The 20,071-nt window shown below is 41.3% G+C and overlaps 1 protein-coding gene across 2 annotated transcripts in view; it reads left to right on the forward strand.

The window, feature by feature from the left end:
- CMYA5 (cardiomyopathy associated 5) overlaps positions 1-20,071 on the forward strand; it is a 47,105-nt gene that overhangs the window by 21,235 nt on the left and 5,799 nt on the right. The window contains exons 3-9 of one of the 2 annotated variants that reach the window (XM_005505948.3): positions 1,315-1,410; positions 2,089-2,322; positions 4,035-4,057; positions 6,048-6,169; positions 10,684-10,833; positions 11,869-12,015; positions 15,428-15,572. In XM_005505948.3, coding sequence (XP_005506005.2) covers positions 1,315-1,410; positions 2,089-2,322; positions 4,035-4,057; positions 6,048-6,169; positions 10,684-10,833; positions 11,869-12,015; positions 15,428-15,572 — 917 coding nt within the window. Of the gene's footprint in view, positions 1-1,314; positions 1,411-2,088; positions 2,323-4,034; positions 4,058-6,047; positions 6,170-10,683; positions 10,834-11,868; positions 12,016-15,427; positions 15,573-20,071 lie in introns of those variants that run through there. The other variant, XR_010469243.1, reaches the window with a different exon arrangement.

Raw genomic sequence — 20,071 nt, forward strand, 5'->3', positions numbered from 1 at the left:
GAGAAATTAAAAGTAGGAGAAGCCCATGTGGCTGTTTCAGATATCAGCATTTACAAACTATCTCCCTGATGTGCAGATTTATGACAGTGTAGTTGCTTTTTATAAATGGCCATTCAGCTTGACTTAGAGGTGATAATTAGCCACCAGTAAGACAGTAATAAAGTCACAGACCACAGTCATCCCTCAAATGTACCTGCGTTGCAGCAAGTCACATTAAGCTGCAAATAAACATCCCATGATATCAGTGCCTGGCTGTGGAGCATGGACATGAAGCCAATATTAAATCTGGCCACAGCACAGGCTTGGCTTCACATGACTTGTAGCATTCAGGGCTCAGGTTACTCTGAGATGGCATTTGTATGTTTCTTGTTACTTCTGTGTATTTACTGAGAAAACATTACGTTAGCAAAATGATTGTCGCCTGAATTTTAACTCTAGGAACATACTTTTCCAGTAAATGAGATGAGTTATGAATGGCATCTGTCAGATTTTATAGGTTATCTTGACAAACAGAAGTTTGACCCCGAATCTTGGTGATTGGCCCTAAATATTTATAAAATGAGCTTTCAAATGATACAGTCCAACATGGCATTTATAATTAATAGAAAGTTGTATGATAGTTTTTGCAGATTTAGCTGTAGAAGTTTGTCATAATGGGAGGCTGTTATCAAAGCAACATAACAATCAGTTTAGATTTATGCCAGCTAATAAGAACTATTATTTTTTTAATAAAATACAAATTGGACCTGAGCACATGGCCAGCTTGCTTTCATGAAAGGTCAAGAACGACAAGGAAAAAGTTCTGAGGCATGTCTGATGCCTGTTGTCCCTTGGACTGCTTTTGTTTCCACAACTAAATCAACCAGAGATTTTGATGGATTCTGGTTTATAGGAAATACCTTTAAAATTCTAATTAAAAATAATGACACTGCATAATATATTAGCCTCATAATTACCTTTATTGTCTTCCTTTTTATGGGCTTGTTCCTGTGATCTCTCAAGGACCCTCATGAGGCTCTGAGTACCCTCAGTCTCTAGCAAAGCTGCACTGGAATCCTTCATGTTCAACAATTTGTGTAGACACTCAGCACCTTGCGGAATGGAGCTAACTTTTTTTGGTTTGGAAACGGTTTTGTGGCTGTTCCAGTTGCTATTTCGGTTTGTGTCTGTGTAGCCAGCATGATACTTGAGCTTAATATAGCAATTGTTCCAATGGTGGCTCATGGCAAAACAAAAATATTCACCTAAAGTAAGTTGTGTGTAGAAGCTTTATAAAATAACATGTCTGTGTTACTGAAACTTTTTAAATTTCAGGATCAGTTAAATGAATTGCTGATAGCAGTGGAAGAAAAGTCAATGAAGACTGAAGAATTTGTGAGTGATATTGAATCACTATTTAAATCTGTTGAGGTAAGTCCAATGTCTTACCACACTAGCTTTCTTTCCCTCTACAAAAATACTTCTAATATATACTTGTCTTCTTTTGGAGCATCATTGTTTCCACTAAAATGGACTGTTTCTCTAGTCCCCAAAATGACCTATCCCACTGGAAGGTGTTAACTTCAGGGGAAGAAGAAGATTCTTTTTTTTGCACGCTGTTGTGAATTGGAATATGTGACTGGCAAGCACTGAAGGAAAAAGTTGCCTTGTGTTTATGTTTATAAAAGCTTGCACTTTGTGTCTTTATTTAGAATCCTGTGTGAGGCATCTAAACGAGTTGCCCAATGTCTTAGGTTCTTGATGCCCAAGTTCTTAAGCTTTGAGTATTAATTTCAGTTAAAAGTTAATTTCAGTTAAAAGTATGGATTTTTAGCTACTTTGTAGACAGACTTCCTGTCTCAATACTTAAATGTAGAAGTTTAATTTTAAACACCAACAATTACAAAAAAATGGCATCGTTTTTAATATATTTTGCTAGCATTACTTCTTTCAGATGAGCTTACTTACAGAAATAAAGTCGTGTTATTGTCAGGATGCCAGAAGGAGTTTGGTGGATAGCTCATGTATGGTGGTTGAGAATTTCTGTGTATTCATTAAATGTCATAATTTTATTCTGCTGATCAATATACATCGGTTTTCATTTTTCAGGAAAACTGTAAGAAAAATGCAGAGTTATTGGAAAAGCAGAATGAAGAGATGCTTAAGAAAATGGTAGCACAATATGATGAGAAATCGGAGAACTTTGAGGAGCTGAAGAAGATGAAAATGGAGTACCTATATGAGCAGATGGTTAACTTCCAGCAAACTGTTGATTCAGCAAAGGAAACTTTGGAGACAACACTAAAAGAAATGGAAGAACTCGATGGATTTGTTTTCCTAAACGTAAGTAAAAACAGTTTTCCTTCTGTAGCGTTTATACTAGTTAGGAAATAATTTATACAGTACCTAGGCTGAGAATGAGTTATTTTGAGTTATTTACCTTCCTCCTTTTTTTTGTATTTTGTTTTGGTTTTAAGGTAGCTGTATATTGCAAGCTCAGCTATTCCACTCTGAAACTGCTAGATCCCTTGCTTTTGTCATGCTCAGAGAAAATGGCAAAGTTGATGCATAGGATAACAACGTGCCTTATACCGTTAAAATGGTTCTCTTTTGCGAAGAGAAGTGTAAGAAGTGGTTTGATAATTTATCTAGAATTATCCACTGAGGAGTAAGGAATATTAGAATAAAAGGTACTTTACTGTGTGAAAAATAAAGGTGAACCAAGAAGTTGTAGCTGAAAATTATCCAAATTTTTTTTTTAAATAAGCGGACACAGACAGTAATTGTGCACTCTGATTACTGAGCCTATGATAAATGTTTGCTGCTGAGAGCTAGTGAGCAGCTGCATACTGCTTAGTTGCCAGCTGGGGTTAAACCACAATGGGCTAGGTTTATGAATGTGCATGGGAGGTGCATGTCTGTAATGGTCCTTTTGCATGTAAAAAATAGCCCTTGTCAATCTGCATGACCAGAGCTACCTAGCTCATACAGTCCTCAGTTATAAACTGGTTTCTGAGGATTTTGCATGGTAATCATTAATGGACTGGGTCCTCCAAGACTGTTCTTGTGCTGTGAGACTTGTCCATAAGTGAGCTGTGTCACTTTCTCCTCTGTAGAAGTGGATCAGCAGTCTTGAAGGGGATGGGGTTTCTGGAACAATAATCCTCTCCCGTTATGGAATTAGCACTTAGCCTGGAAGGTGCAGAGAAACTACCCTGGGATGAAAGAAATGAAAAGCTCAAATTACTGTCTAAAGACTGGTCATTCATGCAAAATACAGCAGCTTTCCCAATACAAACCCCCAGGCCATATACCAGCAGTTATAGAAATGATGGAGCAATATTTGGCTTTCTCCCCTGCTCCAAGCTGCACAGTATCTTAGTATCCTGTAACCAAGTGTGGTAGATTGACTATTTGGGGATGAATGAAATATACATCTTATTTTCCTGAACTTGTGAGGTACTGGATCAGTGCTTTGGCAAAAGGACAACTTTGTAATCTGAAATTCTTTTGTGGCATGGGAAAGTTATAAGACTCCCTGCCCCTTTATGTTACTGATAGAGGACAAGAACTTTTCTGTCCACCAGCCAGATAATCTTGGCTGAAGTTTTGTGGAGCATGGGAGAAACTCTCACTCTATGAGTAAAAATCTTACCCAGCTTCTAGGAATAGGAAGTTATGAAGGAGATTTCAGCCAGAACTTAGATTTAAGTATTCTTCATGTGCAGGTGATTTCTTTCTGTAAAAGCCTTGATTTTAAAAAGTATTTGACTGTGCTTCAGTCTTTAAACCTGAATATTGAATACTGACCCCTCAGGAGCTTAAGACCAGATTTAGACTCTAATAGCCTGCTGAGCCAGAGCTTTGAAATGGAATATTCTTAAGGAACCAAATTCTCTGCTGATGTGAATGAACAGCATCCCAGACAACACCAACTCAATAAAGCTGTGTGTATTTTATGTCTGTGGAGAGTCACAAGGCTGTTTAAGGAGTGGGTCTTCAACCTTTTCAGGGTTTTGAAAACTGTTAATACATTTCTTTTTTTCCTCCTCTAGTCATCTAAAGAATTGAATAAAAGGTATATGAAGTATGGATTAAGTGCACCGTAGTGAGTACTAGGCCTAGCATGCTGGATGCTTCGTTTAGTATTTGCAAGCTTTGAAAACACACTGGTAATATTTGTGCCTACTTTTATAAACCTTGCAAATAACGAAATTAAGAGAAGAGGTTTTATGCTTGTTGCTGCAACTGGTTTTGAAGTGTTTTGCATGTGTTCTGTAGTACATCAGTTAAACAAGTAGCATTTTAAAATGTCAGGTCATTTTTAAATCTCTACACAGACATTTTTAAACAGATGTTCCTTGCAGTTATTGTTATACACACATACACTAAAAACATTTTGAGAATGCTGAAGTCTTTTAGATGTCACTGGTACATTCTTTTTTCACTAGTTTGGTTCTGTATTACCTGGTCTCTGAAAGGTTGTAATGCAAAGTGTCACTCACATGGCTTGGATTGTTGAAATACAATTCTGAACCCAAATTCAGAAATAATTATTATTTTTTTTTTTTTTTTTTTTTTTTTTTAATTAAAAAGAGCTTATATAGCTTTCGAAAGCTTACCAGGAGACTATGGGCTGATGTTGCCCTATGTCTGTTCATTATCACTGGCTGACTCAGGATGTGTCAGAGGTCTGGTGCCTCATTACAGCTGCATCCTTCCCTGCCTGTATGAACTAATAAACACATGCAATTCCAAACAGTTCGCTGCCATGTGTGATTTCCTCGAGGAAGTCATTTTGGTGGGACCCATCCTTCACAAGGGAAGTGTTTGATTATAAGCCCATATTGCCACTATAATTTTTCCAGGAGGAACTACAAATGCTTGGATGGACTGGCTGCAGGGTCCCCTTATGCAAGCCCCCAAACCTACTCTGCCCACACCACTGCTGCTGACACTGCCCAAAGGGCCTGGGCATTGTGCAGTGGACAGCAAATATACCCTGTCAGGGCTGTCTCAGCCACCAGAGTGATATGTCTGCTGACAGGGTCTGGCATATAAGAATGATATGAGTGTTCCAGTTCACAGTCAAATTACAACCCCAGGACAGCAGTCTGAAGAGACTGTGCCACACGCCCCTTCACGGTTCCTATTAATCTGCAGAATTAGGACAATGAATATGGAGTCACCTGTTGTAAATCAAAATGTGAGAGTCTGGCTACATATTTGCATATTGTTGATCGCCTATGAGTAGGGTGGGTATAATGGGACAAAAAAAATTTCCAAGGCTTTCTGTAAACTTGGTCTTTATTTGTTTACTTACACACTAACCTCGAAGTTTATTATTGTGCATGGGTTTGGTTATTCATTTACTTTGTTAATACCTGACTTACTAAAAATAGTTAAGAACAACTCTTCATATTCTAACAATGCATGTTTTTCTCAAGAAAGTGTATTTTATATTTGTTGTTTTTCGTTAAGGTCATGCATAATTAACTACTTCAGTGACTGAAAAAAAGAAGAAGGGGAGAAAGTTAAAATTCAGTTGCCTTGAAAAAAAAAAATTCATTTCCTTGAAGCTGCTTCTGCCTCAGAATTAAAAATCTGCTGGGTTTTTTCCTTTAATGAACTCAGCAAATATGAGCTAATTAAGTGGAATCTATCTTCCTACTCCTGTGTTTTTTGCTTGCCACAAGCAGCTGCTTTACATGATGTCTCTGGAGTCAGCTGCTCCAGTTCAGCTCTAAGGTTTGTAACCTTTAAAGACACTGTGTCAGTGAGTCCAAACCCATGTGCTCTTGGGAGTCTTGCTGTGAACTTCAGATCCTCACATTCTCATGGGTCAAGTGTGTACACACCATGTGCACTCTCACTGTGTTCCTGATCCAAAATGACAGTGTGCCATGAATGTTCAAAATCAAGGAAACAGCTTCTCCTTGTGTGTTGTCCTCAGGTTCAGAGAAATATTTAGAGTAGCATATGTCACATGGTCTTTGCTTCTGGCCTTCAGAAAACTATGTGATGCCACAAGGGATTTGTACAGACAGCCATATGTTTTCTTCCAATAGGTTACTTTCTGCAATGGATACTGCCCTCTCTTTAGAAAAGGTGCCCAGAGGTTTCTCACTCTTTGAGCACTATGCGGACAGTCCAGGGCAAGGCAACCAACACGCCTTAAAACATGTGGCTGGTAAGAATCTCTGAATATCATCTTTACAAAAGCTAACGTTTTGGCAATGCTTTGGAAATTTTAGAAAGCTAAAAACAGAATCTATTTGAGAAGGATGAATTTGCAAACCATGTAATTAGCAATCAGAGCTGACTATAAAATGAAGTCTAATTGTGCACAAGTGTTTGGCTTATAGTAGGATGCTAAGATGAGCAACAGAGGGAGAAGTGCTAAAGTTGGGGTTTCATGCATCATTTCAGATATCTGAACCTCAGATGAGCAGAAGGCCTATCTGTAAATCTCCAAGGTCTAAAGAAGTTGCTGTTCACTTGCAGGCAAGGACAGAAGAGACAATCGAAGGGTCTCCTGAGCTCCCTTCCTCTGAGGGCGGCAGCTCCAACATCACTGGTGCGGGGAGGAGAGCAAGGGGCTGATGGCCGAGGTCCCTGGGCTTGTGCTTAGTGGATGGAGGCACCTGAAACTCACATGTGATGTGAAGGCAGAGTGGTTAACCATAGCTGGAAACAGCCTCTGCTTGGAGGGCAGTAGTGAAAATTGCACATGATGAAGGGGTTTATTCATCTGTATGTGATATTTCATGTCCTGTAAAAAGCCTGCCTGTGTGGGCTGGACATAGACCTATAGAATTTTTCTGGATCTGGAGAGCTGTTAACGAAGAGTTTGTCAGTACGAATTTGTGGATTCATTTTCCTCAAAAAGGGTTTCACTTCAGTGTTTCTTTCTCAAGATAAGGCTTTTTTGGGGATCTTGCATCTCAGTGTGACCTCCCATTCACCACCAGACACACACCACTGCTGACGTAGTCACCCTCTGATTTCACAAGCAAAGCCTCTTTCTCCTGTGTTTGGTCCCTGAGCACTGGAACTAGAACATTGATTTCCCTAAGGTACTTTTCTTCCTGGCTGGATTTTCACATGACTAATGAGACATCAGAGAAGTGCCATCCTATGCAGACTCTCCGGTGTCTAATAAGAGTTAAGTGCACTCATCAGTGTCACTATAGGGAGATCATCTCTCTCCTCTACACCATGTATTTTATTAGACCTACAGGAACAAAATATCTCAGAGACCTTAACTTTCTTATGAGATTTGTATGAATTTGCCTGCAGCCTTCAAATTTTCTCAGGTGAAGCTGGACAGGCACTTGTGCATGCAGTGTTATCCCAGTGTCATCTTTTTAGGAAGTCAGATAAAAAGACCTTTTTTTGTAACTCACTTTCAATCAGCATTAACTTACTGGTGAAAATGTGCTGTGTGTTTTAGTTTAGCTCCTAAATTTCCTGCTGTACTCCCATGGGTGAAACGGTTCTTTCCTCCTGGTCTGCTACCTACTGCAAAGTCATCCAGGAGGACAGACCTGTTTTGTCACACTGTATTACCTTTTCCCACAAGTCACTCCAATGTGTTTTTCCCTAAACTACTGAGATCAGCTTTTCAGTTTTATTTGCATTAGCTACTGTGTTTGCTGAACACCAAATGGTGTCAGACCAGTTTGCTTTGACAAACTGGAAATAAATGACTGTCCACTAGAAAGCGACCTTCAAATCTCCTCATCCTTTATATTTTCTTCTCTTTCTCTTTCTAAAATACCTCGTTTTGTTCTTCGCTTCCATTACCAAGTATTTCAATTGCTATTGTGATTTTTACTTTGGTGAGCAGAAGACAAAAATGCATATTTCTTTTGTTTCAAGATTACACCCTTCCTAAAGGAAAACAGCGGTAAATGACTACATGGAACTTTATTTGGAGTTGAATGCCTTGAGTACATCATTCATCACACACTGGAGGCAAATGTCAGATACTCTCAGATTTTTTTTTGACTGAAGCCATTTGATTAAATACATGTGAATTTGCCATGTTTCTCCAATACACATATTTTTCCTTCAGAAAGTGTAATTTTTTACTGAACAGCTTCATAAAACTTTACTTCCACCACTTCAGAAACATAATTCCTTCAAAATGCCCTCCTTTTCCAAATTTTCCATACCTACTAATGAAAAGCCTTTTTCCCACAAATGCTTCCTCCTTTCATGAAGGCATCCCCATTAACAGATGCATAAGCATGAAGAACTCTTGCAGCATCCCATTGAGCCTATTGGAACACGGACTTTTCTACAAGAGGAGTAGGAATAATTTAAAAATTGAAATATTCTTTCCGAAGTTTGCCATTAGCCCTTCCCTTTTATATCAGAAGGTGAGGACCTTTTCTGATTCTAAAAATCTTCCATTAGAGTTGGAGAGGAATGTAACTGCTCTTCTTCTTCAAGTCCACAAAGCCAAGGAAATCTAAATTCTCATTACATTGGAAAAGGTAAATATTCATAAAGCATTTGAGATTATTATTTTTTTTTTCTCCTGGGGTCTATGGAGATACAAGTAGCATTAAGGAAAAACTTCCTTACACCACAGCACTTCATTGAAAACTGAACTGATGAGAAAATGTCTCACTTTTGTGTTAAAAAAATATGATTTAGTCAAACTTGCAGAGCAAATACCTCATTCCTTTGACTAAAATTCGTTCGGAAAAGAACCAGCACTTTGATAACACAAAAATGTTCTGGTTTTGAAGAGAATAGTTCAACTTCTTGCTTTGAAATTACTTCCTTTCAAAAGTTTGTTTCATATTATGGAAAAGGAAATTAGAGATCAAATGTTTCTCAACGTTACTGAAATGAATTTTGATCTGTATTTTTTTTTTCCCCCAGAAGTTTCATTCATTAATCTGTCTTCCCTTCAGATTTTGTGTAATAATAAATCTTGCAGTTGTGGGGTTTCTGTGACCATAAATAGCAGTTTCTAGGCAACTTCACAGGAAAAGGAAAAGAAAAAAAAGCTGATTTCCCCACTGAGTCCACTGAAAGGAAGTATTTTCTTAAAGATTATCAGTTCTTAAATTGACGAGCTCTGGATGCAGTCAAAAAACCAAAATGCTGATTGTTTTTAGCAATGAGAAGGATAATATTTTTCAATGGGAAGCAGATGTAATCCTACCATACTGGTAGCTCTCTGTATAAATCATAAGGAAACAGCCAACATCTGCATTTGCCTTGTTCATGACACAGGGGATCATCATCATTACTGTGAAGATAACTGAAAAAAGCAAAAACTTTCTGCTGAGATTCTGAGAGAATTCATGCAATATGGAAATTTACTGGGTGAAGAAATAGAACCATGTATTTTCATTCCCTGCAATCATTTTAACAATGAACATCTTTTGGGGCTTTTTGCTTCTTTCTTTCCCCTCCCTCTCTTTTAAGCCATAATCATAGAGGGGAACAATGCTTCATCAGGGATGGGTCTGTGCCAATCAGGAGACAAAGTTTGGATGAAATTTGGGAAGCCTTGGATGTCTTTGAAACACTCTTTGTGACAGATACTCCTAGTTGTCCCACAGTGTGCAGGTGCTTTGGCAGAGCTTGGGTTCACCTGCGCACCAATAATTCTCTGTCTGCTGGGTCTGTGGAGAAGGTGACCATGCCAGGCAGGAGCACCGAGCTGTGCACCTACAGCAGGAGTCCGCGTCTGGGCACGGACAGACCCAAGGCTGCAGGGAACCTCCTGCTCCCCAGTGCTGTTAGAGCCTTCTTTTGCCTAAAGCACATCCCTGCTGCTGTCAATGTCAGTGGATTTGACACGCCGTATGAATCACTGCCTGGTGTGGCAGGTCCTTTCCCCTGCTTGCCTTTCTGTGATCAGCTACATACATCTGTCTCCGGAGGAGCCTTACTTCTTCTGCAAGCTCCCTCTTGTCACCAGCGAGCTACCCTATGCTGCTTGCTACAAACAAGTGCTTTCAGTCTCTGCTTTCAATGGTGTCTTCTTCACAGGGTGTCCTCTTCTCTGGTGCCTGTGCTGCAAGGCAAGGTCAGGTCAGGTAATGGAGATGGTGGTCACCCAAAGGAGCATGCATTAGCCTCCAGGGTCTTCTGGCCTTTCTGAGGAGGTGGCCTGAACTTAGCAGGAGTCTCTTGGGGTTTCATCAGCAAATGTACCTCGAAGTGAAGCACAGAGCTGGACAGCACCCCCTGTGACTGAAGGGAGCAGGCTCTTGGGGAAAGGAGAGGGATCACTGGAGCTGTATGACAGCTCTGTGTGTCCAGGATTGCCACTGCCCTGGGACACTCCCTGCTGGAGGTCAGAAATGAGCAGCTGTCCCATGACTCATTTGCATGATGGTCCTGCCCTATGGGGAAGGACCTAAAGAGCTGGGCAGTGTGCAGGCACACACTTTGTGCTGGGTTCGGGTAGTGCTGGTACTAGGACTGGATTTTATTTTGTCCAGACTGTGAGGAAAATGGATACATTCCAAAGCTGAATAATTACTTTTTTTCTGTTCCTTGTTTAGGAGGACCTGGTGCTCTAAAACTGCACCAGTATTCCATATGTTGTATACTTGCTGTACTTGTTTTGTGGAAATAACCAACCTCAGTAAAACACAGGTTGCCTTGTGAACCTGTAGGTAATTTTGCTGAAAATGTACGAGTGTAAATAACAACAAGAGACTTTCCTCTTAGTCCCACAGACACCAGCTGTTGTACCTCAGGAACCAAACTCGGCCACCAGCACCTCCATTGCCATCTACTGGATTGTGAATGATGGGGACGCCATTGACTGCTTCCAGGTCTACTGTATGGAGGAGCTGCAAGCCGGCAAAGATGCAGGGGGTGGGTAATGTCTTGTCTTCACGATGGCAGGAGTCCTTTCTGCTCCGATCTGAGATCAGCAGAGGGTAGGCCAAGCTGTGGAGAGGGCCTGGGATGCAGAAAGGAGAGAGGCTGTGAAGGCATCATGCGTAAGACTAAGGATGGGTAATGGTGGAGGAGAACATGAGGCAGATGCTGTTCCTTCTCTTCCCCTTCATTTTCCAAACTATAAGATAAATATCCTGGTCTGTGAAGTGCAGGGTTATTGTTTGCAGAGAAGCAGCAACATCCCTGTTGAGGTGCCATTTTATGAAGTGGCCTCACTTCATAGAGAATGTGTCCATACTGCCCTGTGAGTCCTCATGGGGACTGCAGGTAGAGCTCCCAAGGGGATGGGCTTCATTAGGTTTTTAGGGTCCCATGTATATTTTGGAAATGTGTCCTAATGAAAAAAATCACAGGAAAAGATAATATTTCCACAGTTTTTCCACATGTAGAAAAAATATTTTTCAAAATGACATTAAGATCTTTCAGATGTTAAACATGAAACTGAGAAAAGAGGATTGACATGCTTATTCATTAAAAAGCTCAAACTAATCATAAAGTCAAGTCACTTTAAGCAACCGGACTCTGCACAAATCCATGTGTGCATGTGTGTAGGTAAATGTGCACACACTAAAGGATGCTAAGGGCTTTTTATAATGCCTGTTTTATAGCTAAGGGCTATAAAATCCATAAGGGTAAATTGTTATGTTATAGACTGGTGAAACCAGGGTTGATAACTGCTGATTGTATGTCCCAAATTTATAGTCTAGTCTGTAGTAAGACTGACCTCCATAATCTCCCCTTGCCATCAACAAGGTCTGAGAGCACTTAACTCAAGGTCACATTCTGTCAAAACTGAGCCAGAGTAAACTATGGAAATCTTGGGTAATAAAGCTTTCTGGATTTTTGCAATTGGCTGTTTTTCACATGTCCAGTTGAGAGGCGCAGTTGTAGGCCCTGCCAGTGCAACATGTGAGTGTGATGCCCTGTGCTTGCATATGTTCCTCCCAGCTTTGGTGGAAGAGTATAGAGTGACGGTGAAGGAGAGCCACTGCATTTTGGAGGACCTGGAACCAGATCGCTGCTACAGTGTGTGGGTCATGGCTGTGAATGGCACAGGCTGTAGCTTACCCAGTGAAAAAGCCATTTTTAAAACAGGTATGTACATAATTTGATGTTTGATTATTATTTGTGTGTTTGGTTATTATAAGCTTGGAGTCCTTGGACCAATTCTAGCCCACAGTGTTGCTGAAACAGAAGAAACTGCTTCATTTAGCCCAGCTGGCAGATAACAGGTCATTTCCCTTTTTGCCAAAAGATAGCAGCATAATTGCTCCTGGGAGGAAACTTGAAGGCATTCAGATCTGAAGATGTTTCCAGGCTCGGGCCTTGTGACTAGAGCAATGGGGCAGCACATGATGGATTTTTCTTTTGTGTGTGCTGCAGTGCTCCAGGGAAGCTCTGGGAAAGGGACCCGGCTTCTCCCTGCTGCTGCCGCTTCTTCTATGGATAATGGAGGCAACAGCTGCATTTTTTGCCTCTCTGCCATCCTCCCAAATACATCTACATTGCATTAATGTAAACTATTAACTTTTGAAGGGAAGGCTTGTGTTACCGAGGTTACATGCTGTGCCTAGCTCAGTGGGACACAAATAGCGGGTGTGGCTGAGAGGCTTTGCTGCTGTTTAAGTGCTGTAAATTAAGATGAGTAATTGGACGACTGTTGTTCATGAGCTTCGTTTGGCTGCTTGATTTTTCTAAGCTTTAATTTCTTTAATAATTTGTATTGACAAAACTATTGCTTCTTGAATTATGAGCAAGATGAAGCATCTTGTGTCTAAGGCCCTCTTGCTAGACCATTTTTTTAGTGCTACAGAATAAAAACAATAATTCTGTTCTTGTAGTCACGAAATACAGACAAGGATATTTAATGATTTTGTAATGAAATAACTCTGTACAACAGTGACTGTGTTGCTGGACACACTAGGCAGCAACCACAGCTTCAGGCCTTTTGCTTAATCCGCTAGAATTCAAATTTGTTGATAATTTTTGATATTAAATATCCTGATCATATTTTTAGCAAATATTATTTTCCAGGGAATTCAAAGCAGAAATTAAAACTTTATGGCCTCAACAATGTGATTGTGAGCATGGTGCAGAATTCCTGTGAAATGGTCAAATAATAATGAGTTATTACTAGCTGATAAATCATAATTTTAAAAGGAGTTCTCACCTATCCTGAGCTGTTCTTTTTAAGAACTCTGCCTTCTGTCATCAGGCTCACCTTTCTTTTTCCCAAAACCAAAGCCTTCTGAAGAAGTGCATATCCTTGAGTCTTTGATGCCTTCCTTTGGCCTGTTTCTTTCAGGAAAAAATAAACTAGATGAAATAAGGGCTCATTAAACACCTTCTCTTAGGCTCCTCTGGAGTAGACTTGCAGGGACACTGCTGAGCACTGGCTGATGCACAGCTGCTGCATCCCCTTAACATCCAAGGTGGAAAAATGGACACCCGTAATGGAAATGAGTTCTTCAGTGTGAGCCTTGTGACTTTGATATAGAGCTAGAATACTTTGCTTGTTCAAATAGCCCAATGAACACAGAAGAAAGAATTTAGAGTTTATTTTTAGTGATCTAGATTACAATTTGGCACCTGCAAGAAAATGATTTGCTGGTACATGCAGTTTATGGGAACATAGACATAAAGAGTGGATCAAATCTTTGCCTCTTCCAGATGCTGGGAGTCCCCACAAGGTTTCTCTGTTGAAATAGTTCCCATGGAGGTGGCAGTGGGCCTGGGGGGGTGTGAGGAATGCAGGTGGGTGCTGCTGTGGCATCCCATCCCCTCAGCACCTCCTGTCTCCTGCTCCTCCATCTCCCAAACTCACAGCTCGTCCTTCCCTACCCTGGCAAACACACTGTTTCCAAGCAGTGTTTTCTGTGAGGGGATTATGCTGAAGGCAGCAAGTATCCCTCTACCTCACCTCCTCCCTGTCCGTCTCAGACTGATCTACAGATGAACACTCTTCGCAATCCTAAAGACGTGAGAAAGAATGCACCTTTTTCTGTTGTTCAAAACCTGCGTGATCCTCACCCTGTATCTGAGGGACAGAATACATTTTTACCCATTTTGGCTCTTTGCCTCTTGTAAGGTCACTTTTATGAGTGCTGGAATATTACAAAGAAATCAGACATATACTCTAACTGCAGATAATTTGTTAAAAAACCTCAGAAACACAGTGACATTTTTTTCCGGTATGCACACACCATCTACTCTTTAAACAGAAAATTTCAAATAAAATAAAAAAAGTCTTGATGTCTTGTGACCTGCTGTTTACACAAACATAAATGTGAGTATGTGTGCCTGTTGCTGAGAGCAGGTATTAGGGGATTTGGCTATTAAATTTTCATTCTTTAGGAACAGATGCATATAAAAACAGACAATAGTCAAATATGTCAGAAGAGAATTAAGGGATTATTGCTAAGGCAGCTACACAGATGTGTTACCAGATGAGGATCTATCCCACAGATTCATTATTCTGCTGAATACCTAGATTAGCTGTTCCTGTAGAAAACATCAAGTACATCTTAACCCAAACAGCTAACCTCCTGATTTTCACTAAACCGGGAAACCAATATGTACTTGTGGGTAGTTTTCTTTCCTTTCTTCTAATAGCAAATTATTTCTCTTATAAAAAAGAATGCATATGGAATGCTTGTTGCAGTTCTATAAGATTATCTCATCTAAAATTGTCTAATTTCTACTTTTGTCCTCGGCATCTTATTTGAAACTTGATGTCTTTAAAAGCAAAATAACTTTCCATGACCTTTCTTTAATATCCTTACTTTTAAGGATGGGTATTAAGACTGTTTATAAGGTTTTCAAGAACAGGTTGTAAGGTTCTTTTATATTGCAGTTCCCTGGAAAGGGAAAGAGCAAGTGAATATGACTGATCCATTTTCAGCCTACGATGTCAGATGTGCAATTTCACACAATAGCTTTTGACTATTTGTGTTCAGTACACTATTTTACATTCCATTTTCTTTATTGCAGTTGGGCCTGTAGTTCTTAAACTGAGACTCTAAAAAAGATAAATTACAGGACCAAATTTTAGCATTGCAAAAATAAACAGGACATAATTAAGCAGAAAATCAGCATCTCCCTGTCAGTTTTGCAGCAGCACAATTGTTTCTGATGCAGTTGATTAAAGGAATGCTGAGGACAGGATTGGGGTGATGCAGGGAGAGCTGTGGGCAGTACAGCCTTGGTGCTCTGCTCCTTGAAGATTGGCAGAAATGAGGAAAATATGCATGAGGAAAGGCATGAACATCTACATGAATGTTCTAAGGATGTGCACAAATGCACAAATATTCACAGTGACTTTCTCAGCATGGGGTTTTTTCACCATAATGTAGCCCTCTGCTATTGAAACACAAGCAAGCAAAAGGTGGATGGATGGGCGATAACTGTCCCATGGGTTTTTGCGGAGGTGACTCTTCCCTAGCAAACATCCCCCTCCAGCCACCAGCACCCTCCTTGCAGTCCAGCTAACATGTCCCTGTGTTCCCAGCACCTGCTGTCCCCACCATCAAGGCCGAGGACTGCACAGTGTGTTGGGACGTGGCCACCATCCGCTGGTGTGCTGGCTCATCATCGGCGGAGTCCTTCACCGTGGAGTACTGCCGACAGCACTCGCTGGAAGGAGAGGGTCTCAGGTCAGTGCTCAGTTGGATTAGGCAACCGCTAATGAGCGTTGTCCAGACCGTGGGGAATTATGCAAGAGGTTAATCTGCCTTCAGCCTTGCAAGGAAGAAATCTGTTTCTGCATACAAGACAGACACTAATCTATGAGATGATCTGAGAAATGAAAATACTTCCTTTTTATTCTGCTTAACCAAGCAACCACTTTCTTTGGGTCCAAAACCCTGGAGACATGTCACTGTCTGGATTCAGCCAGCAGCTGCAGGGCTGTGCTGGCCAGGGAAGCAATTGCTGCCCTGCAGCTGCTGTGGTTCTGGGCAGCATAGAAGGCCAGCAGAGCTCCACGATGGAGTGGAATGGGGGAGCCTGGCCCAGTGACTCTCTGCTTTGTGGTGAATGAGATAGGAGCTGGTTTGGGGCATGGTGAGGGTGATATGGGTGTCCCGGTAATACTGGTGACCCATTTGTTCTGCCTGGATGTGTGAGCAGATCCATCCCAAAACACAGCTGAGCTCAGTGCTGCCTGTCTGTGCAAGGCATACCATGGGCGTCAAAGAGCAACCCAAAGAGCAGCTTTCAAATGTGGGGTAGTGTCTACTTAAGCCAGACCCTCTCTGGTTTCCCCTACGCTAAATCTGTGCTGCATAAAGACATGGCTGAGGAGGGATGTGGGCAACACTGAGCCTTGAAACTGTGCACTGCGTTGAAATGCAGAGATTATTATGTGGTGTGCTGTATTTCCTTGGGGGTTCGGGTTTTTTGTTTATTTGTTTTTAAAAACAATGACACAAATATTCCAGCAAAATACAGTTGCAAAGGTCTGAGAAGCTTTGGGAGGTGGAGGAGTGACTTGCCATACAAGACCCTGTGGAAGAGCCTCAGTTCAGCTGAGTTTGTCTTCTTCATCTCCAGGGGAGCCAGATCAGGGTCTTCTGCCAGGGGCGAGTTCACATAGGCTTCAGGAGTTGTGGCAGAGGGAAGAGCTCCACCCCCTGCCATCAAAATTAGTTAAGTGGACTAAAGGCTCACAGGTTTCTAGTAGACGAGTACGACAGTGAAGCTGTGCATGCCTTGCTCCTTACAAAGGTAGGCTAAAAATTGAAATGAAAAACTTTTGTGGGGCTGGGAGACCTTTTTTTCGTGCAGTATCGGTGTGCTGCATTAAGGCATTCAAGGAGAGGTCTTGCCCAGCTCTCCCACCTCTTGGAGAGCAGCCATGTCCTGCTCTGCTTCATACATATTCATAAGGCCATCATGTCAGCCTGCCAAAGTTGCTGGTCAGGGATAATGTAGCTGCTCTCAAAACCTGTGTTGTGTGTACACCCTCGAGTTTCTTTGCTGTTAACTGGAATTGCCTCTTTTTATCAAAACTGAAACAGAAAGTGTGCTGGTTTCTGTAATCTCTGAGCGAGGTGTCAATGACACCAAGCAGTTTGCTTTCATGGTGATAACAGTGGCAAAAAGCTGCCAGAACTGACCCATTCCATTTCTCAGTGACCTCATGCAAAATCTAACATGTTCATAATTATACTGAGTAACATTTGACTTTTTGGCCTCCCCGTGGGCAGAAGCTGGCCTTTGACTGTGACAAGTGTGAAAATTCCCACAGGACAAAATAATACATTTTCTCAGATCGCTATAGTTCAAATTTCTGTATTTGTAGAAGGGCTCTCACCTCTTTTTACAGTGTCAAAGACCATATTTTACCACTTATTTTCCCTCAAATCACTGTCCCTCTTTCCTTTTCCAAACGCAACTCCCCAAGGTTAACCTGCAAAGCTTCTCTAATGGCACAAGATATTTCAATGATGGAGACTTTTTTTTTTTTAGGATTTCTATTTGATTTTTTGCATAAAGCCAAGGGAAAAAGAGCCCACTGGTAGATGGAGCATACTGCTCCCATCCAAGAGACCCAAGGTGCAAGCTGGGAGTAGACATCAATTCCTTATGTAGCTGATGCATTGAGAAGCTGCCTCTGGAAGTACCTGTAGGGAGCTTTGAATTCCTCCATCAAGTATCTATGTCAGGTGGAATAAAACTGTGTCTTTATGCATACTTAGCATTTGGGCCTGGAAATGCTGCAGTTTCTTGTGGCTGCTTTCCTTGAAAGCTTGGAGTTTGTCCTTCACAGGTTTCCTGAGCATCAGTCATCTTGAGGACCAGCTGAATGCAGAGCCATTTGACAGACAGCCTGTGCTTGTGGCTGCCCTGTAGCGGAGCAATATCTCAGGCCCTGGGTAGGAGCTAAAACACATTTCTCAGCAGCTCTAAGAAGTTCATACAGCTGCTGCTGTGGGCATAGTGTGAAAGCAGAGTTTGGAGAAGAACACCCTACGTAAGTCCTGGAGATAGCAGCGTGGTCCCATCCCATGAGGCAGCATTTACAGATGTCATTCCGGGAGTTTACCAAGGCGAGGGATGCTGCCAAGGAAACAGTGAGGGAGAAATGCCCCATCAAACAGCTGGAAACAAGCATGGAGACCCTGATCTGCATTGGCCCCATGTAGCCATCACAGGATGGTTTAAGTTGGAAGGGAACTTTGGAGGTCACCTGGTCCAACACCCCTGCTCAAGCAGGGCCACCTAGAGCCAGTTGCCGAGGTGGCTTTTGAATGTCTTCAAGGAGAGGTTCGTGTACCAGTCTTGGATAAGTCTTAGCTCCCCAGAGAGAGAATTTGAAGCACATCTGAAAATAAGTCCTCATTAAATGTGTCCTGCTAAATACCATAAAAAAAAAAAATCTATGTTTTCCCCTTTGGGTTCACCCTTCTTGCCAGCTTGCCCCCCATATAACATGTTTTCATATAAAAGCATTTCACATCTTCTGTAACAATGACTCCCTGGCCTGCTGCTGTGGTTTTAAAAGCTCCTTCTGGGCTGATTCTTTTTCCAGAATCTCTATGAGACTTTGAATTGTTTCTTTCAGTTTCCAGAGCTCTGCTATTTTCTCACCGTTCAGCCTCCTTGAGTTGAAAAGTCAATGGAGCTGTGGGTGGAAGATGGAAAACTGCAAGAAATGTAGTCCAGGGATTAGGTGTGTGGGCTGTTCAGATGGAAACCGTGTATCACATCATGAGCGATCTGTAGGACTCAGGGAGGTAGAAATTAATACAGTATGCAGCGAGTTCGTAAAAGTGGAAGTGATTGAGTGTCATCCTCTCTGCCAATGCGAGACGGGCACTTCTGCTGACCAAAATATTGTCTACTTACAGAGCAGGTCGTATGCTGGAAAAGAGCAAGCTTCCCTCCTGTCGCGTTTTCCACATGACTGTCCTGTCAGCTCAGGAAAAAAGGTGTGGAAAATAGGGAATCTTCCTCCCTGCTGGCTGAGCTGTCTTGCTCTCTCAGATAGCAAGGAGGACCATTGCAGATGGTGCTTCGGTGATCTAACCCAAAAACAGCCAGAGCTGGGACAGAGTAGAGAAAAGGAAGCATGCAGCACATGTGGGAGCAAACTCAGAGCTATTTGTTCTTCGTTATTAGCATCAAAAGCTTTTTTTCCCACTCATGGTGCATACTTTCTGTGTGCTTTTACACTTATCTTGAGAGGCTTCCATTCTTTCAGCTCTGACTCCTCATCAGTGTTACCAGAACAGGTCTGGAGGTGCTGTTTCAGTGGGATCTTGGGGGTGGAAATGACAATTATGGCATAGAGGGTGTTCTGAATCACTGCAAGGCATATCATTTGCTGGGTTCATGCAATATTTAAAAAATATCCTCTAGATGTTGTTTCCTTGAAATAAATGAGCATGCTTTTGGGAGAAACATGCACCAAAACACAGCATCATATTTCTCTAAAACCGTGAAACTCACGAATTTAACAGAGAGCTGTTACTATAAATTTCTTGGCAATCTAAAGATGAAGATACATGTAACTCATTTCTGTTCTGCTTTGAACAGCATGTACCTGAAATTCGGAGACTGGATTCTGAGACTTAGAAATCATTCTTAAAAAGAGAGGGATTAAGAGGAGATATTTAAGTATTTAACTTCAAATGTTTCTTGAATTTCTATGCACTGAATTTTGTATCGTGATACCAAGACATTATGGGGACAGTTCAAATATTATAATGTTTAGGCTGAAGGCCAGTATGCCTCATGCTTTGATAACAGCATTATTACATTTCTAATCATCTATAAAGTGGGCAGGTATACTTAAAGTACAAAATAGCTGACATTGAAAATGTTGTAGGTGGGCTTCTCTTTCTTTTATGACCAACTGAAACGAGGTATGCTATCACACTCAGATTTAGACGTGCAACAAAAATCTGATTTGGAAAACTTAAGGTTTGAAAGAGACCCAAGTCTGAACTTTGATGTTTGACCCTGTTCTGCAATTGGCTGGACTCAAAGTCTTCTTTGAATATCTGGGCTCTGAGAACAAGACTCTAGAATATGAATATTCCGGGTCTACTCAGTACACCAGAATGTACCTGTCTACTTGGGTTTAGAAATGATTTTGTAGTTTATTAAATCATCATCAGTTAAATAGCACATAACGAAAAATAAGATC

Source organism: Columba livia, chromosome Z, assembly GCF_036013475.1.
Source record: "Columba livia isolate bColLiv1 breed racing homer chromosome Z, bColLiv1.pat.W.v2, whole genome shotgun sequence".
NCBI classification, from domain to species: domain Eukaryota; kingdom Metazoa; phylum Chordata; class Aves; order Columbiformes; family Columbidae; genus Columba; species Columba livia.